General features: G+C 35.0%; 1 protein-coding gene across 1 annotated transcript; it reads right to left on the minus strand.

The window, feature by feature from the left end:
• Positions 1 to 4,895: 4,895 nt before the first annotated feature.
• LOC113311919 lies at positions 4,896 to 9,485 on the minus strand. The gene is made up of 3 exons (XM_026560704.1): positions 9,330 to 9,485; positions 8,765 to 8,960; positions 4,896 to 8,464 (listed from the first exon to the last, which is right to left on the minus strand). The coding sequence occupies exons 1-3, from the start codon at positions 9,483 to 9,485 to the stop codon at positions 4,896 to 4,898; spliced, it is 3,921 nt and encodes a 1,306-aa protein (XP_026416489.1).
• Between the last annotated feature and the right edge of the window lie 13,466 nt (positions 9,486 to 22,951).

Genomic DNA, 22,951 nt, shown 5'->3' on the forward strand with positions numbered 1-22,951 from the left:
GTTGGAGCAAAATTGATTTTGATTCACTCGAATCAATTCATAAACATTATAGCCACGATTTGCAAAGATTGCATTCCTTATTATATAAATGTATTTGTTCATTAATAACCGATTTTAAAATTTAAACCACTCATGTATGCAAACGGGTACGCATACCTAAGTTCCAGGACTTGGTCTTGTTCGCTAGTATGAAAACGGGTACGCCTACTGTCGTTCATGGCCGAACTCAGTTGAAATCGGTACGCATACGAGTATGCATACTAAATTCCCAGACTTGGAATATACTTGCAACAGTTAGCATACAAGTACGCATACTGTGTTATATCCAATCAAAGGTTAATCGTTCTAAACTCCCATTTTAATCATTGAAATATTCTTAGAAGACGGGAATAGCTGTCTCACACAAACTATTAGCTTCAAAGAAATTTTCAAGTAATCAAATGATCAATACGAAACATTCCGAGTCTACATCAAATGACTGTCTCACACAAATCTTGTAAGATTTTACCAGGCAATTTTCACATGATCATCTTTTGACTTTCGCCAAGAATAAAAGATGAACTTGGTTAAAGCGAAAGCTAACCAACACATATTTCGAGAAATATGTAAGCGAGTTAAACTCAGCTCGAAATATCAAATGTGTATAAAGTAAAGTCTATATAGTTATACGACTTTTGTCTCAATAGGAGATAGAATATAAATAGACTTCTGAGTGATAGATGAGTTCAAGTATCCACATACCTTTTGTTGATGAAGTTCCACAAGCTCCCCTTAGTAGTTCTTCGTCTTCAATCGATGAACATCGTGAAGTCTAAAGCTCAACTACATATTCTATCCTAATCCGACACATAGCTATAAGTAGACTAGAAATCAAGACTTATAGTTTTGACAACTAAACTTGACAAACAATCTTGAGATAACAACTCTTGCGAGTTCGACCGAGCAGTTCTCTAACAAAAAATATTCGCTATGTAATTGGTAGACACCCCATACCCCCAGATTCTACAGATATAAATTCACCAATATGATTTCAAACAACAAAATTACATCCTGAAAGATCCAGATTACCTCTGGATGCTTCATCAAAGCATACAATAGTAGTCCCATCATTTGGTTGTTGCAACTAAACTTTAATGACTTTGAGAAATTTGATTATCCTATATCGAATCTCAAAAAAAAAATCAAAATCAAAATCTTGGTTTCATAACAATTTAGCCACATTTTGCCTTTCATTCTGATTTCATATTCTTGGGTAATATGAGTGATTTTGTACTTTAATTTCTCACTGTTAGAAACCTAACCTTCAAAAACTACTTTATTTCTCAAAAATCAAATCTCAACTATGAGATTACAAGCAACAACAAACCATGCTTCCTTCAATGACAAAATTGTTGGATCTACTAAAGGATGGGAGAAAATCAAAAGAAGAAAGGCAAAGAAAGAAAACAATTACCTTCAAGCCATCTCCGTAAAATATGACTAAATTCAAAATGGCGTGATGAATGGTCCATTGTATCTTTGCTTCTTTTGGCAAATGTAAGATCTTGAAACCACATTAAAACTGCTATTTTTCAAATTCTCATTAGTGGCACATGTACCACACATTGCAAGAAGTGGAAGGATTTAGACAAAAATTCCGGACGTACCACACTATTTTAGGCGGATGGGTTCTGATAATGTTTACTGCATTAGACATTGCAAAGAAACCATTATGATTATCACCTCAAGATAGCTCTTTGGTCAGTACCAGCATGAATACTTGGCAAATCTTCAGCAGAAAAAAAAAAAAAAGAACTCTTCATGTGTTACCCATTCATTATTAATTATTAATGGAAAATGATATTCAGCTCTCCACTTAGAGCTCTATTCACCACTCAATGCTAGGTGTCACAAGAGTAGTGGTTCAGGGATATTCAGCAAGGACCCACTATTAAGTAAAAGGGTTCACCATGTAGGGCTTAGATGTTGTTGAACTGTGAGTAGAGTGGTGTTTTAGAGATGTGAATAGCACCACCGATTATTAATTGATTGAGCATAATATCCTTGTATTTTTCCATATATTCATCAGAAAATGGGTCAACTGCCCAGAAAGTCTTAAAATCCGGTTCTAATGGACGAGCAAAATATTGAGTTGGGTGAGATGCACAATAATTAATTAAACCTAAAACCGACCAAAATATCCTAATTTTTTTGTATATTACAATCCACCTAGAAATTATCGATGATACCATCACTTGATTCACTTCATTTTCTCCACCAGAAAAACCCATCGACATCACCGCCATCATCAACCTCTTTATTTCTCATCCATCTGTTCTTTCTTCTCACCATTAACTACAACCTCCACCACCATCAACAGTAACTACAACCACCGTCACCGACAGTAACAACCACCATCACCATCTTTCTCCACCGCCACAAACACCAATATCAACATCATGCACCATCATCGACGGTTTTATCTTTCTTTAAATGAACTGATTCACTGAAACTAGGAGAATTAAGATTTTATATTCCACCAATTTCACAAGCCGAGGAGTAAGTTTACTGATCATAGTTTTCCATTTAATTTTATTTTCAGAACTTATCAATTTAAACATGGATGAAATTGGTATCATCTTCTTCTACTTTATTTTCCATCAAATTTTTAGTTTGTCCTAAAACATGCACAAAGTCTTCATAATTGTTAGCATTAGTACACAAGTATGTGATTGAGTATTTGGGATGCTTGTTAACCATGGGTATAACAAATATTCCCCATGAGCTTCCTTCAAATCATCCCTTTTTGTTTTGATGATTTTTGCGCATACATAAATATGATTTGGAACCCTATATTTTTTCTGTTTAATCCTTGCACATGAACGTTGGCTGATTCCTAATGTCATAAATCGTTTATAAAGATCTAAAAGTCTATGCAGTTATCAAAGTTGTGGTAAGTTTTCCGGATGTTAAGTCTTGAATTGTGTTTCTAAACTTGCCTGTTAAATGTTTGTTAAAATGACCCAATGAGCAATATTTTGAAACATCCCATGAAACCTGAACTAGTATGAAACTGATATCATCTTTTTTTAGGTTACTTACAATCATCCATGTTTAAACTAGTATGAAACTGGTATCGTCTTGTTTTAGATTTAGTTAAATTTGTTCTTATCCATTTTAAACTAGTACGAAACTGATATCATCTTGTTTTAGGTTAGGTAAAATTTGTTCTCATCCATTTTTAAACTAGTATGAAATTGGTATCATCTTGTTTTAGATTTGGTTAAATTTGTTGTCATCCATATTTAAACTTGTATGAAACATGTATCATCTTTTTTAGATCATGTTAAATTAGTTCTCATCCATGTTTAAACTGTATGGAATTGGTATCATCATGGTTCCATTTGTTTTTATCCTGGTACAAAGCAGGATGACACAGATTTCATCCTTTTATAGAATCAATTGATATTGTTTTCATCCTTGTTTAACTTAGGATGAACTCAGTTTCATCCTATTTTAGATTGATTTCTAGTAAATGTTTAAGCGATACAAAATGTGATGTGATCATGAGATTGATGTGACTTATATTTATAGGCCCACTAATTTTTTGAAGTTAAATATGAGATAAGTTTCTTTTGCTAAACTTTTCTCTCTTTATTTTATTTTTATTCTTATTTTTTTGTGAACTCTTGGTCTGATTTCAGGGACGCCTATTCCAACTACAACGTAGTAATCAAGGACGTTGTGGATTTCTACACTTCACTTTTTCGTGAACATATATATATATATATATATGACAGACCAAAAGTTGGCAACATTGTTTTTGCTAAAATATAAGAGGAGGAACCTATTGACTTAGAAAAACCAATCGAAGAAGGTGAAGTTACTGATGCTATTAAGGCGCTAGGTGCTGAGAAGGCACCGGGAAAAAACGGATTTTCTATTATTTTTTTGGGCAGATGTTGGACTTTCCTAAAGCAAGATGTGATGGCTACTATTCAAGAGTTTCAAGATGCTGGAAAAATAGATAGTCGACATAATGCAAATCTAGTCACTTTGATTCCAAAGGAGTATGTAATTTATTTTTTTTGTGGAAAACATGTTGGATGAAACCAGATACATGTTTAAGAACATATTACTATTTGTCATAATATGAAGGATGTAACCAGTTTCATCCATGTTTAAACCGTGTTGCACCTAGCTAAATTTATCAGTTAAACCCAATTTTGTCGTAATATGCAGGATGAAACCAGGTTCATCCATGCTTAAATTGTGATGTGCCTAGATTTTTCCAAGTTAAACCATAAAAAGTGAAGATCGTCTACAACTAACATAACAAAAAAGACATTATCATTATCAACAAATGGCTTCTTAACTTCTCATTAAGAACACCATGAGTAGTAACACTTGATCATGCTACTCAGTTAATTACGTAAAATATGGCTTAATCTACCTATATAAAATGCTAAAACTATAAATGAATTTGATTCCAAAGCGGCGGTTTAGGTTCTTCCCCCTCTTCCAATATTTTTCACCTATATAAATAATTAAAAACCCGTTCTTATTTTCTTCTTTCATTTTAAGCAGATTAATTCATTCATGTCTTTTCCACCTTGCTCTTTTCGTATTTTTCTATTTTATAATCACCATCATTCCACATTTGCACTTAAATGAAGTTCATCAAATGGGCAATTCAATCATCATCATTTCACATTATAAAGTAAATGATGATAATTGTAAATGAACTAACATAATCGGTAGCAAATGAAGTTCATTTAACTTCCCGATTACAAAATAGCCCCAAAATGATATTTTACTGAAATCCTTAAATTTTCAAATTCTCTACACAAACATAATCGGTAGTTTCATAATGTTCATAATCTTTTTTTTTTCTAGGAAAGGAAAAATAACATTGATTAAAATAGGTTTACAGCATTTTGGAGAAAGTAGGGAATACTGGATTCATCCCATTCACCTGTAACTTTTTCTATACAACTATACTTAGCATCTAAGTCTGCAATACTATTAAGATTCCTCTTAAGGTGATTATACCTTATAAAATGAATATCTTTTAAAAGAAATAGACAATCATCTAAAACAGAGCAAGAGGACCAAGTAGTCTGTCCTTTGTTATTATTCAGATAAGCCATAACATTCTTGGCATCACTAATTAAGAAAATGTCCTGGTAGTTTTTGGAGAGGATCCATTTAGCTGCCTCCAGAATGGCTAAGCTTTCAGCACCCTTAGGACTAGAAGCAGCACCAGCAACTAGTTTGCAACCCTTGAAAGAACCTGCATGATTCATTGCCACAATGCCAACACCAGAGTTGTTAGTATCCTTGTCAAAAGAAGCATCACAGAAAACAAGTAAGATGTTTTCAGGTATAGTATTAAGAAAATTATCCTCATTGACAACAACAGTTTGAGGATTAGAAATAACAGCATTGACCAAAGAGCTAACAGTCTCATCTGCCAAACTAAGAGCAGTATTGGCAGTGAGTTGAGGGTTCAGGGGCTTGTTGTCAAAAACTTTAGAGCACCTGTCTTTCCAAATGCACCAAGCTGCAGTGAACACAATAGCAGATTTATCTAACAGATTTTTAGTGGAGAGCCATTTAGAAATCCAGTCCTTAATGCTAATGTCACTATTCAAGTCTTGAGCAATAACATGACTGACAACAGGGAGGTTGGACCAGACATTCCTAGCAAAGTTAGAATGAAGAATCATGTGTTCTGGAGTTTCATTGACTCCAGAATTGCAGGATTTGCACCTGTTGTCATGGTTGATGCTACAACTAGAGAGCTTAATGTCTGTGGGAAGAATTTTTTCAACACATTTCCATAAAAAGAGTTGAGTTTTAGGCGAAAGTGGAGTCTTCCAAAGAGCCTTGTGTAATTCTATATCTGGATTGGGTGCAGAATTATGTGGCAACTCATTTGATAATAGCTTATACACAGATTTAGCTGTTAAAATGCCATTATTATTAAAAGGCCAAATGTGAGTATCACATCCAGAGACTGGTATTCTCATCCTACAAATCCTTTGGTTATTTTCACTGGTGAAGAAATCTTCAACTAAGGCAACATTCCAAGTCTTATCCTCATGATTTATGAGGTCAGAAACTTTATAATTAGGATTAGGAAAACTAGAACACAGAGGCAAAGAAGCATTAAGGATCAAATTATCAGAAAAAGCATGAATAGTAGATCCATCCCTTAAATCCCAGAAAGCATGTTGTTTCAGAATATCCAGACCATGACAGATACTTGACCATACCCAGGATCGACTCCATGATTTTTTATAATGAATGGGATGACAGTTTTTGAAATACATGCATTTTAAAATCCTAACCCAAAACTCATTAGGGGAGTGAATTAAAAGCCAGACAGTTTTAGCTAAGAGAGCAAGATTCATTTTTTTAATATTCCTAAAACCTAATCCTCCCTGTAATTTATGAGAACAAACCTTTTCACATTTCTTAAAGTAATAGCCTCTATGACCATCTTTACCCCACCAAAAATCTCTTTGAGATTTCTCCCTTTTATCAACAATGGTGTCAGGAAGAAAAAATGAGTTCATATGATAATTGGAAGTAGACTTTAAATTATGTTGAACAAGGACAGATCTACCAGATTGGGTTAATTGCTTACCCTTCCAATTAGCAACTTTATAATCATGATGATTGTTCAAATGAGACATACACTCAGTCCTATTTCTAGTGACAAACAGTGGGATCCCTAGATATTTTTCATTAAGTTCTATTTTCCTAACATTCATTGATCTGATAAGAGACACACAGTGGTCTGGGAGAACATTCTTGCTAAAGAAACAAGCTGACTTTTCAAAATTAATCATCTGGCCAGAAATACTAGTAAAATCATTGATTAAAGCCATAAGATTAGTAGTTTCAGAATGTGTAGTTTTAGTGAAAAGCAGACAGTCCTGTGCAAAAAGCAGGTGAGATATACTAGGAGCTTCATTAGTGACCTTAAAACCATGGATGAGATTGATGTGCTCAGCATGGATAAGATACCTAGAGAAAGCCTCCATACACAAAATAAACAGATAAGGAGACAAGGGATCACCTTGTCGCAAACCTCTAGTAGGGTTAAAAGAAGGACAAGGTGAACCATTCAGTAAAATAGAAATATTGGTTGTACTAATGCACTGCAAAATCAGTTGACACCAATGATCTGAAAACCCAAACTTTTTAAGCACAACAATTAAGAAAGACCATTCAACTCTATCAAAGGCCTTAGACATATCGAGTTTAAGGCCTATGATACCACATCTGTCTTTCTTTTTCTTCATAGAGTGTAACAACTCATGTGCAATCACCACATTATTTTGTATATTTCTACTAGGTACATAAGCAGCCTGATATGGTGATATAAGTTTGCTCAAAAATGGTTTCATTCTATTCACCAGAATTTTAGATATAATTTTATAATTTGAATTGCAAAGAGAAATGGGCCTAAAGTCAGCAGGGCTTGTAGGCTTATTTACCTTAGGAATTAGAGAAATGAAAGTGTGATTCATTTCTTTCAAAATATGTTTAGAGTGAAAGAAACTTTTGACAGTCTCTAAGACATCATTTTCAAGCAAATTCAGGTTTTGTTTGTAAAGACCTGGTGGAAACCCATCTGGACCAGGGGAAGTCCATGGTTCCATTTGCTTAATTGTATTCCTAACCTCTTCAAGAGTGATGGGACTCAGCAAATGATCATTGTCCTCATCAGTAATACATTTATAAATACAATTCAGAAAATTATTATTCAAGACAGGGTTAGTTGTAGTAGAAATATTCTTGAAATGAGAAACAAGAAGGTCCTCAAAATTACCTCTATCCTCAGACCAGTGTCCATTTGCTAATTTAAGAGAGATGATATGGTTGAAATGTCTCTTTCTATTCACATGAGTGTGGTAGTAAGAGGTATTTCTATCATGATTTTTAATGAAATAAACTCTGGCTTTTTGGGCATAAAAAGATTCTTGATCTTTTTGAGCTAGCTTAAGATTTTGTTCTACTTCCCTTATGGCCTCATTATTTTGAATTGAGTATGGGTTAGTATTCAGATTTGTGAGTTGATCAGTTAAGGAATGAACTTTTTGATCAATATTACCATAATGAGAAATATTCCATTTTTTGAGCTCAAATTTGACATTTCTAAGACAACTGACCATTCTGAAAGCATTGGACCCTCTAACATTAGTTTTATAAGCATACCTGATCACTTGTTGACAAGAGGGATCTTTAAACCAGCATTTAAAATACCTATATGGCCCTTTTCCTTGGTGTTCATTATAGTTAGTAATCAAGAGGATTGGTAAATGATCAGATCCTATGGCATCAATGTGGAACAACTTTGAATGGTTGTAATGATGCAGCCAATGGCCATTTACCAAGGCCCTGCCAAGTCTAGCTTGAACATTGTCAGTACCTTCTTGTCTATTAGACCAAGTAAACTGAGCACCAATGTATCCTAAATCACTCAAGTCAGTATTGTCAATTACTTGTTGAAGGATAGGATATTATGAGGTGGTTGGTCTAGTATTAGAGGACCTTTCATGAGCAAACATAGTTATGTTAAGGTCTCCAACTAAGACCCATGGAAGATCAATAGAATTTCCAATGTCATTAATGTGATTCTATTGTTCTATTTTCTCATCATGGTATGTGGAACCATAAAAAAAAGTAGAGAGGAATTGAGGTTTACTAGGATCAGAAGAGATCATGGTATGGATCATCTTATCCATAGTGTGAAGAATATTAAGAGTGAAACCACTCTTCCATAAAAGGGCAATGCCTCCAGAGAGACCCTTAGAATGACTAATCCAACAGTTAGGGTAGTTTAATCTCTTGAGATATTGACCCATTTTTACAGAGTCATTTTTGGTTTCACTAAGAAAAATGGCATCAGGATTTTGGCCTCTAATTTGGTTCCATAAACTGGTCCTAGTATCAGGGTTGCCAAAGCCCTGGCAGTTCCACGACAAAATTCTCATTATAGAGAAGAAGGTGCACAAACCAATCCGGTTACAGGAATTAAAGAGAATAGCACAATCAGAGCAACTATAATTGTAACAATTGCAAATGAAGGACTCGAAGCTACAAGCAAAAGAACTAGAAAAGACAATCAAATAGACATTAACCACGCTAAGGCTATTGAAGTAATGCGTAAGGGACAGAGCAAAACAATGGGGGATATGCTTGAAATTGTCTAGAAATAAGTAATTAACACAAAATTTGGTACTTATGAAAGAACTACTACTACTGATATGCAAGTCACAGAAGAAAAAACTAAAATTTAGGGATAAAGGAAAAAAGCTAGGGTTTTGTTTAGGTACCTGATTAAGAGATGCAGAGTTTCCATTGTGATTCCATGTCGCAGGCACAGTGTGTTCAGATTCTGCGCTATCAGATGTCATTGAGTGATTATCATTCATTGAATTAGATTGGTATTCCATCCTGTTTCCAGCAGTGAGATCATTATAATCAATCATTTCTTCAGCTCCATTGATTGCACCATGGTAAATAGGATTGTTATGGATTGATGGGGAATTAAGGTTATGGGTAAGCTCGATGTTGATATGGGGATTAATTTGGGATCATTCTTCTCTGGTTCGCTTGTTCTTCCTATGATCTGCATCTTCGATTTCCAAATCTATATTGTCTTCATTACGCACAATGACTGACGGAGTAGTCGAAGTAGAAGCAATATTTGCACCCACGGATGATTCCGCCCCAGTAACCATTATATTATCATCCTCACTAGTGATATAGGCAGCCAATTTTTTTTTACCCTCCTCAGTTCGGCTCCAGATTGGATATTCACTTTCTGTCATGGCTTCCACCTTCTGTTCCATTGCAAGCTTCTTACGTTGCGAATCTATGTGATCAACAACCCAACACTTTTTTCAAATCTCATAAGGCTGCATTTCGAAGTGGTAAATAACCAATTGTTTTTGACCAGTTGGAGTTATGTACCAACCACCCCTTCTGAGAGGTTCAGTGAGCTTGACTTCCACATAGACAGTGCTAGTAACACTGCCTCTCGGTTGTCTTCTTATTCCCTCTGGTGTGACTTTTTTCCCAATATCCTTACAGATCCCAGAGACCAGCCTGTCATTAAGGATGATATTTCCAAGATTTCTTAGTTTAACAGTCCAAGTATGATGCTCAAACTTGTGGTCTTTGATATTTATGTTGGGATCAAACTGAACTAGAGAGCAGATGACCCATAATGTCCCAGGTTTTTGAACTTACTCCCTTGAAAGCATCTTCTCTCTGGAATCTGAAAAGAAACATATTTGTGCCTTTGGTGATGATTTCATATTTGCGATAGCTTCTCCAACGATCGTTGATCTCCTTTTTAATCTCTTCATGATCCAGTGGTTTGTTGAAGATAATTTTTCCAAGCAGATTGAAAGAGAAATCATCAGTATTTTCAACAGGAGCCACAACAGACGCGACTATTCTTCTGATTGGTCTAATAGTAGAAGGACCGGCACCAGTCGTTTGCATATTGTTGAAATTCATGATTTGGTTGTTGTTAGTAGCAGACATTGTTTCACAGTCTTTTTTACTCGTGAGATTGAAGCCTGTAGAATTATTTAGGGTTTTAGGGTTATGCTTATAAGACGGATATCTTATCGGTTTATGGAAATATCTGTATCGATGAGTATCTTTCTGTTTCCATATTTGTTGGGGGTGGAGCAATATATCCGGCTTATTTTCTTTGACTAGAAATTTGAATTTGAAAAGAGATGAAACTTTCCCTCTGAATAAGCTAAAATCTCGGCTAAAGTAAGCAACCGAGTCAACTGAGTTAACTGGTATGGAAAGGGTTTTAGCTATGATGGAATGACGTGCAATCATGATGAAGTTTGGATACTGAAAAGAAAATCCTTATTGATGATATGCTGGGGATAGGAAAACTAGAATCAAGACGACTTGTTTATTTCACACAAGAAGCGATGGTATCACAATAATACCATTGTTATTTGAAGGAAAACACCACTGTGACAAACAGCAGGGATCTGAACTAGTATAATCACGACTGATTACCACCACTGGGAGCGACACGGAAAGACAATGGAAACCTGCAAGAACAGGTTAAAACAACATGATATTAGAACAATGAATGATTTGTAAAAGATAGAGAGATGTAAAAACTTAAGACAACAAAACCTTCAACACCTTCTACAAGCCTGTATGAATTTGAACTTGACTAGAATGAAATAATGCATTACGAAATTAAAAGAAAGACAGAAATCAAAAGAAAATAATCAATTGTAAGAGGATCTGAATAGATAAATCATTGAAGATTCATGAACAAAAAAAAAAAACAAGAACTGAGTTGACTCAGTTTAGTCGCCCATGATGTTCATAATCTACCGATTGTGATAGTAGCCCCAAATTTAAAATTTTCAAAATATCAATGGAATTTTGAATTTCTCTATTTTCACAATCGGTAGTTTCGTGATGTTTATTATCTACCAATGGTGCAATCGGTAGTTTCCTGATGTTCATTATTTAACGATTGTTGTGGTAGCCCCAAATTCAAAATTTTCAAAAACCAATAGAATTTTGAATTTCTGTATTTTCACAATCGGTAGTTTCCTGATGTTCTTTATCTACCAATTGTGGTAGTAGCCCCAAATTCAAAATTTTCAAACACCAATGGAAATTGAATTTCTTTATTTTAACAATTGGTAGACATAGGTGGATTTTATCTACCGATTGTGCTTAAATTTTAGCACAAAAAATTAAAGGTTTTGACGCAAAAATAAGCGGTAGATAAAAATCTATTTTACCTACCGATTATGGTTGATGTTCTTAAGAAAATGAAGAACATCAACCATAATTGGTAGATAAAATTAACTTTATACCTACCGATTATTTTTCTGCAATTGTAAATCTTAGAAAAAATTTCGATCAATTTTTTTGATTTCAAGCAATCAAATCCTAATTTTGGATCACAACTACTATCATTTATCCGTTTTGTTTGTTTAGCTCGATTTTTTTTGTTTTTATGTTCTAAGTTTCAATTTTAAGGTTAATGAATTTTGGTTTATGAAACAATTAATCCTAAAGTTTGATCAACGATATATATTTCGTTTTAATCAAAATTAAAACGATGGAAAAATTTCTATCGGTAGAATAAAGAAGAAGAAGAGGATTGTTATGATTATGAAAATAAAGGATATAGGTTTAGATTTAGTATGAAGGTGGAGGACAATATAGATAATTTCTATTTTTAAGACACCCCATAGCCATCTTCCTTGGATGTGTATTAAAAACGTCACCCCTAATTCTTTCAGGGTCGTCCCTAAAAATGGCAGGTTTATATATAGACATATTATAAACGGGAAAGATACTAAGAAGAAAACTAATAAGAGTTAATCTAGATTGAAAGGATAAAATTTTGCTCATCCAAACTACAAGTTTCTTTTTCAGGTAATCCACAAAAGACCATAGATAAGCAAGTTTGTCTTTTCCTGGAATAAGCATAACACCAAGATATTTTTCAGGAAAAGGAGATATAAGGGATCACCTTGCTTGAGCCCTCCACCAACTCCAAAATTCCCCATAGGCCCTCCATTTACCATAATATAAAATCTAGAAGTGTCGAGCAAAACCATTAATCACTTGCACAATTTAACAGAAAAAACAAATCTTCTTATAACTTCAATAAGATGATGCCAACTAAGAGGGTCATAAGCTTGTGAAATGTCCAGTTTAAGCCTCACATTACATCCTTCACTTTTAATACTTGTTTGAGCATAGCTCGGTCAACCTCGCATACGTTGGTATCCCAAGCATGTTTGTCAATGTTAGTGATCAAAACTATAAGTCTTGATTTCTAGCCTACATAGCTAAGTCTCGAACTAGGATAGAAAAGTGTAGTTGAGCTCAAGGACTTCATAGCGATTCATCATACAACGACGAAGATCTATACAAGGAACCGTGGAACTTCATCAACAAAGAGGTATGTGGATACTTGAAGTTATCTATCACTCGAAAGTCTATCTCTTCTATCTCCTACTTCTTATGAGACAAAAGTCGTATGTTATATAGACTAGATCATACACATTTGACATTTCGAGCTGAGCATTCATCAATTATCTTTTATCTCGAAATCGTGTGTTGGTAAAGCGTTTCGCTTTGATCAAGTTTATCTTCAACTAGTGATGAATGTCATGAAAAGTTTCAATCACTTTGAGAATTGCTCTGACGTGAATCGGTCTGTGAATAACGGCTACATAGAGTCCTCTGAGAATGTCTCAATGATTGAAATGAGAGTTTAGATTACATAACCTTGTATTCCTTGAACCGAAGTTTTCGAACTTTGTTGATCAAGAGAAATCGGGAGGATTGTGGAATTGGCTTGCCAAGTCTGCGAACTTTCGGAAGTTCTCGACCGATAATTTCTACTGGGATTTTCCAAAACTCGTTTGTGTGCTAAGTCCGCGAACTGGCGGAAGTTCTCATCCCGAAAATTTCTGCTGAGTTTGGAAAAACTCAACCGATTAACTTAAGTCCGCGAACTTGTTTGTGAACTTAAGAGGTTATGATCTAAAGATGTGCTCTGAACATGAAACATTAAATTACTAAAGAATGCTTTATGCAAACCGTGGCTATAATGTTCATCAACCGTGGCTAAAGAATGATCTGATCTTGCATCTTCTATCGTACGATTACAATCGATTGATTGACTTGAGATCGTGAGAGTTCTCCGATAGGAAAGATAAAGAAGTCACAAACATCTTCGTCTCACTGTTTGTGATTCCTCGATAATCCGCTTGTGTATTCAGGAAGGATTGTAGAGAGGTGATTGATTAATCTAGGCTGTTCTTCGGGAATATAAGACTGGATTATCAATTGGTTCATGTTACCTTGATTTTATATCTAAGTACGGAACAAAATCTAGGGTTTATCTGTGGGAGACAGATTTATCATCTTATAGACTTTTCTGTGTGAGACAGATATGTTTATTATCAAGTCTGTGATTTTGGGTTACAACAACTCTTGGTTGTGGGTGAGATCAGCTAAGGGAATCAAGTGGCCAGTGTCTTGTTGGGATCATAGGTGTAGGAGTACAACTGTACCTTGGATCGGTGGGAGACTGATTGGGGTTCAACTATAGTCTAGTCCGAAGTTAGTTTGCAGTAGGCTAGTGTCTGTAGCGGCTTAATACAGTGTGTATTCAATCTGGACTAGGTCCCGGGGTTTTTCTGCATTTGCGGTTTCCTCGTTAAAAAAATTCTGGTGTCTGTGTTATTTCTTTTCCGCATTATATTTTATATAATTGAAATAATACAGGTTGTGCGTTCGTGATCATCAATTGGAAATCCAACCTTTGGTTGTTGATTGATATTGATTGATCCTTGGACATTGGTCTTTGGTACCGTCCAAGTATTCCTTGTATTTCATAAAGACTCGCTATTTTTTTTTAGCTTGAGTAAAAATCAAATCAAGAGAGAGATATTAACTCCTTGAGATACTTTTATCTAGATTGAGTCTGACTGTCTAGTTGATTCTCTAGAAAAGTATTTCGGAGTTAGTCCATACAGATTGCTAATCGAAATATTGGGTGGTGTTGTTATACCCCCGTTTTTTCAATTGGTATCAGAGCAGGCAAACACGTTTAAGACCTCATTAGTCTGTGTTTGTAGCGATCTGACTCTATGGACAAGAGTTATATCTCTGATAACGCAACATCATGTCAAGGTTATTCAGATAAGCTTCAGAGATCTGAAACCTTTGAGAAAAACTCCTTCTCGTCTCCTTCTGTCGAATCTGCATTCAACTGGAAAAAATCTCTTGATGAAAAGTTGGATGATCTTTCATATGACAGTGATTCAGAAGAAGAACAGAGCGTTGATGAGGAAGTTTCTCAATACATCATGTTGTTTAATCGTGAATTAAAAGAAACCAAGACAACTTTTTCCCTGAGAAAATTCACGGGTCCTCTCTGTCAAGAAAACAGAAAATTGAGAAAACTCTTCAAGGGTTATGATGGTGGATACAAACTATTACAATCTACCGTTAAAGATCCTGAAGAATAGGTACGCTAAAAAAAATGAATGCGATAATCTTCTTCGTAACCTCGGTGTGTTAAAAAAAAAGGCTTGACGAAACTGAAGCAAGATATGAATCTCCGCGTAAATGGTTCAAGGACAAAGAACATCAGTTTCTTACCAAAGAAAAATCCTTGAAAACTGAACTTGCGGCTGCGCTTGAGAAAGTAAAATCTCTGGATGAAAATCTGAAGAGGTTCAACATTAGCTCTACAAAGCTATCATCTATGATTGGAGCATGTAAAGAACATCGTGATACACGTGGTCTGGGATATAAGGGTATAGACATTCCAAGCACAGGTAAGATCAACTTTGTTAGAGCCGTTAATTATACTTCATGTGAAAGACCTGTGTCAGCTTGCAAGAACAAAGATTCTACTCCAACAAAGTCTGCTAGTAAGAGAACCACTGAATGTAAATCCTTTCACTGCCATTTCTGCGGGAACAAAGGACACTCTGGGCAAAGATGTCGTATTCGGAAAAGGAATGAAAAACTTCGTAACATTCTTGCGTGGATGTCTAAAGAAGTTGTTAAACCTGTATCACAGATTGGAAGAATCAAGGATTCTCGCTATCAAGGGATGAAGTGTGATAAAGTTGATCCTTGCCATGTTCCTTCGAATGATTTCTAAAAAGGAAGAAAAAAGAATGGCAAAAGTCTAACGGATCTGTTAAATCAGTCTGAAAAGAGAAAAAGGAACAGAAGGAAGAAAAGGTCAGGTTCCTCAAATTCTCTCAAAAAGGACTGTGAATCCAAGACTTCCAATTCAGACTTCTTACATGTCAACAATCGTGTCTCTGATCTAAAGATTCACATAAATAGACTAATACGGAATATCAAGAAAACATGGAATGTTGTTAACCCAGGTACCTCTAAATCTTCTCTTGATAATGCTTCTTCAACTAAACCAGGTAGTTTGTTAAATACCGATGGAAAGGAAAAAAAAGAAGTAAACAATGATGAGCAAGATGCTCATCTTATTACACCCTAACATGTTCATGTTGCATCTCTTTTTAATTTTGTCCTGTTAAAAAGGGATGCTCTTGATTCTCAGGGTTTTTTTGTCTTGAGAAAGCTGTCAGGATTGTACTGCATTCGTTGTTACTTTATTCCGTTTGCTCCTTAACATCTTTTTTGGGCTTCCTGGTCTATCATAGGCCCGTTTCTCTAGTACACGCACCAACCCTCATGAACATCATGGTTCCTATGGTTTGAAGGAATTTCTTTTATATATATTGTGTTCCAAAGGTGCAAAAAGATTTTCTAAAAGTCTTTTTGGTGCATAATGAAGGGAAGCAACAAAGTTGATGATGTTGAGCTATGTCCTATTGATATCGCATGCTTTCATGCTCTTGATCATGAAAACAAAGACAAACTTCCAGTTCAGATTTCTTCACAATTTGTAGGAAATCTTCTTGGAGACTTTAAGATCGTTCGCGAACAGCTTGGTATCGCAACATGGAATCTAGACTACCTAAAAGAAGAAGTAAGGAAGGCAACTGAGGAACTCGTTCTTGTTCAATCCCTGGTTGCAGACATGATTTAGCGTTTCGTCTGATCTTGATTATAGTTGTTTACCTAGTATGTCTTCATTTTTGGATTAGTTGGAAGAACAACTAGTGCTTTGAATAGCAATGATTGTGACTACACATAGTTATTTCTGTTTTCATGTTCTTATGTTATTTTTTAGGTTTATTGGTATCAAATTCTAAAAGTATGTGGAGGATGATGTTTATTGCAGTATTTTAATGGTTTGTGATATTGCAATATTTTTATGGGATATGTATTGTTTACGTCCGTGAACTTGAAGGTCCCATATTGCAGTCAAAAGTAAAGTCGTTCATATATCGGTGTTCATATTGATGAAAGGACGAATGGACTTTTGATATATACAAAATTTAAGTCTATGTAATCATAAATTTGATGGAAAATAGGATAAAGTCTATTCTGTCGTTATGATGGAAAATAGAATAGATCCTTGTATGTTATCCACGGTATTGATCCTCATTGATTCATTTTATTATGTTTTACCGTGAAGGCTCTATTGTGTGTCGTATGTTGAGCACCTTACAACTAAGTCGATTTACCTTGGTTTTGTTGGTTGTTCCATAAGATACTATATGTCGAGCATTAAGAACTAAATTAATCAACTAGTTTGGTTATTTATTTTGTACTCCATAAGTTTTCCTTCTTATGTCGAGTACATGTACGGTTAAGGTTATCATATTCTATGATGAACTTAGTCGGGGTTCCATAAGTTCTTTTATGTTGAGCCCAAAATAATTAAATTGATTACTTCGGTGATTAGTTTGGTTATTTGTATTCCAATTAGATTAATTATAGGTTCTCTTGTAATTAATCTAGTTGAGTTTTCACATATTCCACAAGTTCTTGTGTTGAGTATATGAAAAGCTACATTATCATGTTCTTTGGTTAATGTAGTCATATATTCCGTAAGATTTTCCTTATGTTGAGTATTTGAACGGTTAAGTTAGTCATCTCCGTGTGATTGACTTAGTCGTAGCTCCGTGAGTTTACTTATGTTGAGCACTTTCAATTAAATCAATCACATTTGTGGTTTGATTTAGTTGCGTATTCCAATTGAATTAATCATGGGTTTACTTTTGATTAATTTGGTTGAGCTTTGGATATAGAAAATCATTCCTATGGTTTTTGGTGCCCAATATAAAATCCTTCTTTTCTTTCGAAATTAAGGTCGCTCTTGTTGTTCTCTCGGGAATGACATCAAATGGGGGAGAGTTCCTTTGAACTTGTGCTTAATGGTAATATCTTGCGGGGGTGCGGCTGTGAAATTTTATAGGGGTTATCTTGTATCTTAAAACTCCTTGATGAATGATGTTAGCTTTGGCTATTAGATTGCATCTAAATTAAGTTGGTATGTATTTTTCTTTTGGTCATGAAATGTCTCTTGTGGAAATTTCATTATGATCCCATTCTTGTACCTTTGCCAATTTTATTGACAAAAAGGGGGAGAAATATTGTAGTTCACACTACAAATACATACATATGGTTTTCGGATCATTGTGTAAGGGGGAGTGGTTTACATGATCGAGATGGAGTATTGACTAAGGGGGAGTGATACATATCTCCGTAGTATTATTGTTAAAGTTGTGATACAATTGGACTTTGATGTTGTATAATAATAGTATGACACTGTATAATAATGATCGAGAATCTCGATTTCTCTCATTGTTATAGCTACGGATCTTCAACAACGATGGTGCTAAACTTACAACCTTTGGGATCATTGGAGTACTTGGAAGGACGAAGATTTCAAGGAACGTTGAAGATTAGACTATGGAATAGGAGCCACTAAAGTTTATCTTTTTTGTATTCCATATGTATTAATAATTTTGTCACTAAAATTGACAAAGGGGGAGATTGTGAGAGCATAGATCGTTCAACCTCGCATGCGTTTCTATCTCAAGCATGTTTGTCAATGTTAGTGATCAAAATTATAAGTATTGATTTCTAGCCTACATAGCTAAGTCTCGGACTAGAATAGAAAAGTGTAGTTGAGCTCAAGGACTTCATGGAGATTCATCATACAACAACGAAGATCTATACAAGGAACCGTGGAACTTCATCAACTAAAAGGTACGTGGAGACTTGAACTTATCTATCACTCAAAAGTCTATCTCTTCTATCTCCTACTTCTTATGAGACAAAAGTCGTATGCTATATAGACTACATCATACACATTTGACATTTCGAGCTGAGCATTCATTGCATATCTTTTATCTCGAAATCGTGTGTTGGTAAAGCGTTTCTCTTTGATCAAGTTTATCTTCACCTAGTGACGAAAGTCATGAAAAGTTTCAATCACTTTGAGAATTACTCTGACGTGAATCGGTCTGTGAATAATGGTTACATAGCGTCCTCTAATAATGTCTCAATGATTGAAATGAGAGTTTAGATTACATAACCATGTATTCCTTGAACCGAAGTTTTCGAACTTTGTTGATCAAGAGAAATCGGGAGGATTGTGGAATTGGCTTGCCAAGTCCGCGAACTGTCGGAAGCTCTAGACCGAGAATTTCTGTTGGGATTTTCCAGAACTCGATTGTGTGCTAAGTCCGCGAACTCAGTCTGCGAACCCAGCCCGTGAACTGGCGGAAGTTCTCATCCCGAGAATTTCTGCTGAGTTTGGAAAACTCAACCGATTAACTTAAGTCCGCGAAATTGTTTGTGAACTTAAGAGGTTATGATCTAAAGATGTGCTCTGAACATGAAACATTAAATTACTAAGGAATGCTTTATGCAAACCATGGCTATAATGTTCATGGGACGATTCAATCGAATCGAATCATCTTTGTTTCAATTATGTCTTGAGTAGTTACATAAGATCTCATAGCAATTGAACAACTCTTTAACCAGTTCATTTGAGTCAATTGAACTAGTTATGGTGAAGAAGAACAAAGTTAATATGAAATGCTCATATGGTTAATCTTTTGGGTTACTATGTTGAACCAACATACACGTACACGTTTGGGCATGGTTTTCACGAACCCAGTAAACGTCTACCCAAGTGTGTTTGACAAGCTAAGTTTTCGATCTAACGGTGAATAAGGATTGCTTTGTAACTAAGGCAAAACCCTGATTTAAAGGTTATATAAAGGAGACATCTAGCATTGTGCAAAACTACTCCCCACACGTCTGTGTGCTACTAGTGCCCCCGCTAGAGTCGATCTCCATTAAACTTTGATTTTCTTCTCTAAAATCAGGTTAACGACTTAAAAACTTCATTGGAATTGTGAAGCCAGGCCGATTCTACTTTATCGTAGTTGTGTGATCTGATCTTGCATCTTCTATCGTATGATTACAATCGATTGATTGACTTGAGATCGTGAGAGTTCTCCGATAGGAAAGATAAAGAAGTCACAAACATCTTCGTCTCACTGTTTGTGATTCCTCGACAATCCGCTTGTGCAGTCAAGAAGGATTGTGGAGAGGTGATTGATTAATCTAGGTTGTTCTTCGGGAATATAAGACCGGATTATGAATTGGTTCATGTTACCTTGATTTTATATCTAAAGACGGAACAAAACCTAGGGTTTATCTGTGGGAGACAGATTTATCCTCTTATAGACTTTTCTGTGTGAGACAAATCTGTTTATTATCAAGTCTGTGATTTTGGGTTACAACAACTCTTGGTTGTGGGTGAGATCATCTAAGGGAATCAAGTGGCCAGTATCCTGTTGGGATCAGAGGCGTAGGAGTACAATTGTACCTTGTATCGGTGGGAGATTGATTGGGGTTCAACTATAGTCCAGTCCGAAGTTAGTTTGCAGTAGGCTAGTGTCTGTAGCGGCTTAATACAGTGTGTATTCAATCTGGACTAGATCCCGGGGGTTTTCTGCATTTGCGGTTTCCTCGTTAACAAAATTCTGGTGTATGTGTTATTTCTTTTCCACATTATATTTTATATAATTGAAATAATACAGTTTTTGCGTTCGTGATCATATATTAGAAACCCAACCTTTGGTTGTTGATTGATATTGATTGATCCTTGGACATTGGTCTTTGGTACCATCCAAGTATTCTTTGTATTTGATAAAGACTCGCTATTGTTTTTTAGCTTGAGTAAAAATAAAATCAAGAGAGAGATATTAACTCCTTGAGATACTTTTATCTAGATTGAGTCTGACTGTCTAGTTGATTCTCTAGCAAAGTATTTCGGAGTTAGTCCATATAGATTGCTAATCGAAATATTGGGTGGTGTTGTCAGACCCTCGCTTTTTCAATACTCATTTTATTCACTAATTTAGAAGAAAAAAGAATTTGTTCATGGATATATCTTCTTTTAATGAAGGTACACTATTGATGAGAAACAATCTTGTGCTTAAAACTACTTAATATTATGGTCATAATCTTATGATTTTAAAACAAAAGTTACTACTTAATATTATGGTCATAATCTTTGTTATGATTTTAAAGCTACTGAATTGAATTGCCTTTTTAACACATTTTGTTTAGGAAGCAAAACCAGAAATTTTGAATTAAGGCCTCTAGATATTAGATTGAATTCCCAATGGTACCTGATAGTTGCGAACAAAACTGGACTTATAATGTTCCATGTAACTCTGTAAAAGGCACCAGAAAAACCATCAAGGTGCACCTTCAGGATTTAAATCAATAATTGGAGCTTTAATATCATCATCAATTGGTAAGGATTCCAACATAGCATTATCAAAATCTGTAATAACTTGTGGCACAACATCAAGAATATAATCAGAGAAAACCACCTGTTGATCAATTATAATATTGGCAATATAATATGTTGATCAGTTACAATAGAATCAGAATTGCCTTGGAGTTCTGCAATTACATTTGTATATAGATTGCTCACTTGATAGAATTCTGCAATTGCATTTGTATTTTTGACTCAATGTAGTACTATAATTCTGAGCAGGAAAATCATATTGATCTCTTGCAGTAACAACATTATCGAGAACACTTATGTCATAGGGATTAGTATCAGAGAGCGCATTAGTCTCACGAACTTTATCTTCAACTTCTTTCAATTTCATACTAACATCCCCAAACACCTCCCAATTCCACTTCTTTAAAATCAACTTTAATCTATTTAGTTTATTCATGAAAAATGAAAATGGGATTACCTGAAATCTGTTCATTCCAAAAATCTTCCATTAATTTCATAAAACTATGATGTGGTAACCATATTTTCTAAAATTTAAAGGAAATATTATTTGGTTTAGGGATAATAGTGCCTGACCGAATTAATGGTCTATGATCTGAAATCCCTCTAGCTACCACTTGGAAATGCCAACCTCCATATTTCTTCAACCATTTCAGATTAAACAAAACTCTGTCAAGATCACAGAAAATTCTCCTCTTACCATGTTTCCATTAGACCAAGAAAAATCCAAACCAATTTTAGGGTACTAAATTGATCCACATTAGTCAATGTATTCATTAAAATCTCCCAGAGCAACGCTTAGAGGATTCCTACCCTCTTCTTTTCCTCTATAGAAACAACACATTGAAGTCTCCTAAAAAAATACATCTCTTGTTCAAATTACTAATATCACAAATTTGTTGCCATGTATATTTACAGTATAAGAATCATCATGAACTCCAGTAATCAACTGACCACCAACCTCCATTATGATACATTGTCAGTAGTAATTGTACGGTTCCAAAACAACCAAATATTACTTTCCTCATGCTCATAAGATTTATGAATTATATCGTGGTGCGTACTAGGAAATTCAATTCCCTTAGTCTTATTGAAACTAATTTTCGGTACAACAATTCATGTTAAAGTGAGATTATTAGTATTAAGTAAATATTTTAACTCGTCTTCGACCTTACTTCTTTTCAGGCCTCCGACATTCTAGTAGATAATTTTCGTTTAATATGACGTGGAATAGGGATAGAGGAACTCATCTCACTATTAGTTTTCAACATTTTTTTACAGGCTTTTCTTGTAAACGGGAACTGAAATTGGTTTGACAGTCTTTGCAGGAGGTTGTTTTCTACTAACCATACTCTTACCTGGTTAACTACTATTTTCAGACCTGTTAGTTGTATTATTATTATTATTATTATTATTATAAAAGGGGCCACGAAGGCTTTTATTATGAATCAAAATCAGTATTACAGGGGAAGGCGGGTAACCTAGCAACAAGCTGGGCACCAACACCTTTTTGAATAACTATTCCTAGTCTGTGAAAAAGAGAATTGCCTATCTTAAAATTAGCATCATGTCTAGCCATACAATTTCTCAATCTCTTTAAAAAGGATGTTAAATCAGGACTCAGCTCCCCGAAAGTGGTAAAGGCTAGAACCCCAAAACCATAGCCGAGTGAAGTGCACTTTTCCAGGTACTTATTGTTCTTGC

The sequence above is a fragment of the Papaver somniferum genome, chromosome 9 (assembly GCF_003573695.1).
Source record: "Papaver somniferum cultivar HN1 chromosome 9, ASM357369v1, whole genome shotgun sequence".
NCBI classification, from domain to species: Eukaryota; Viridiplantae; Streptophyta; class Magnoliopsida; order Ranunculales; family Papaveraceae; genus Papaver; species Papaver somniferum.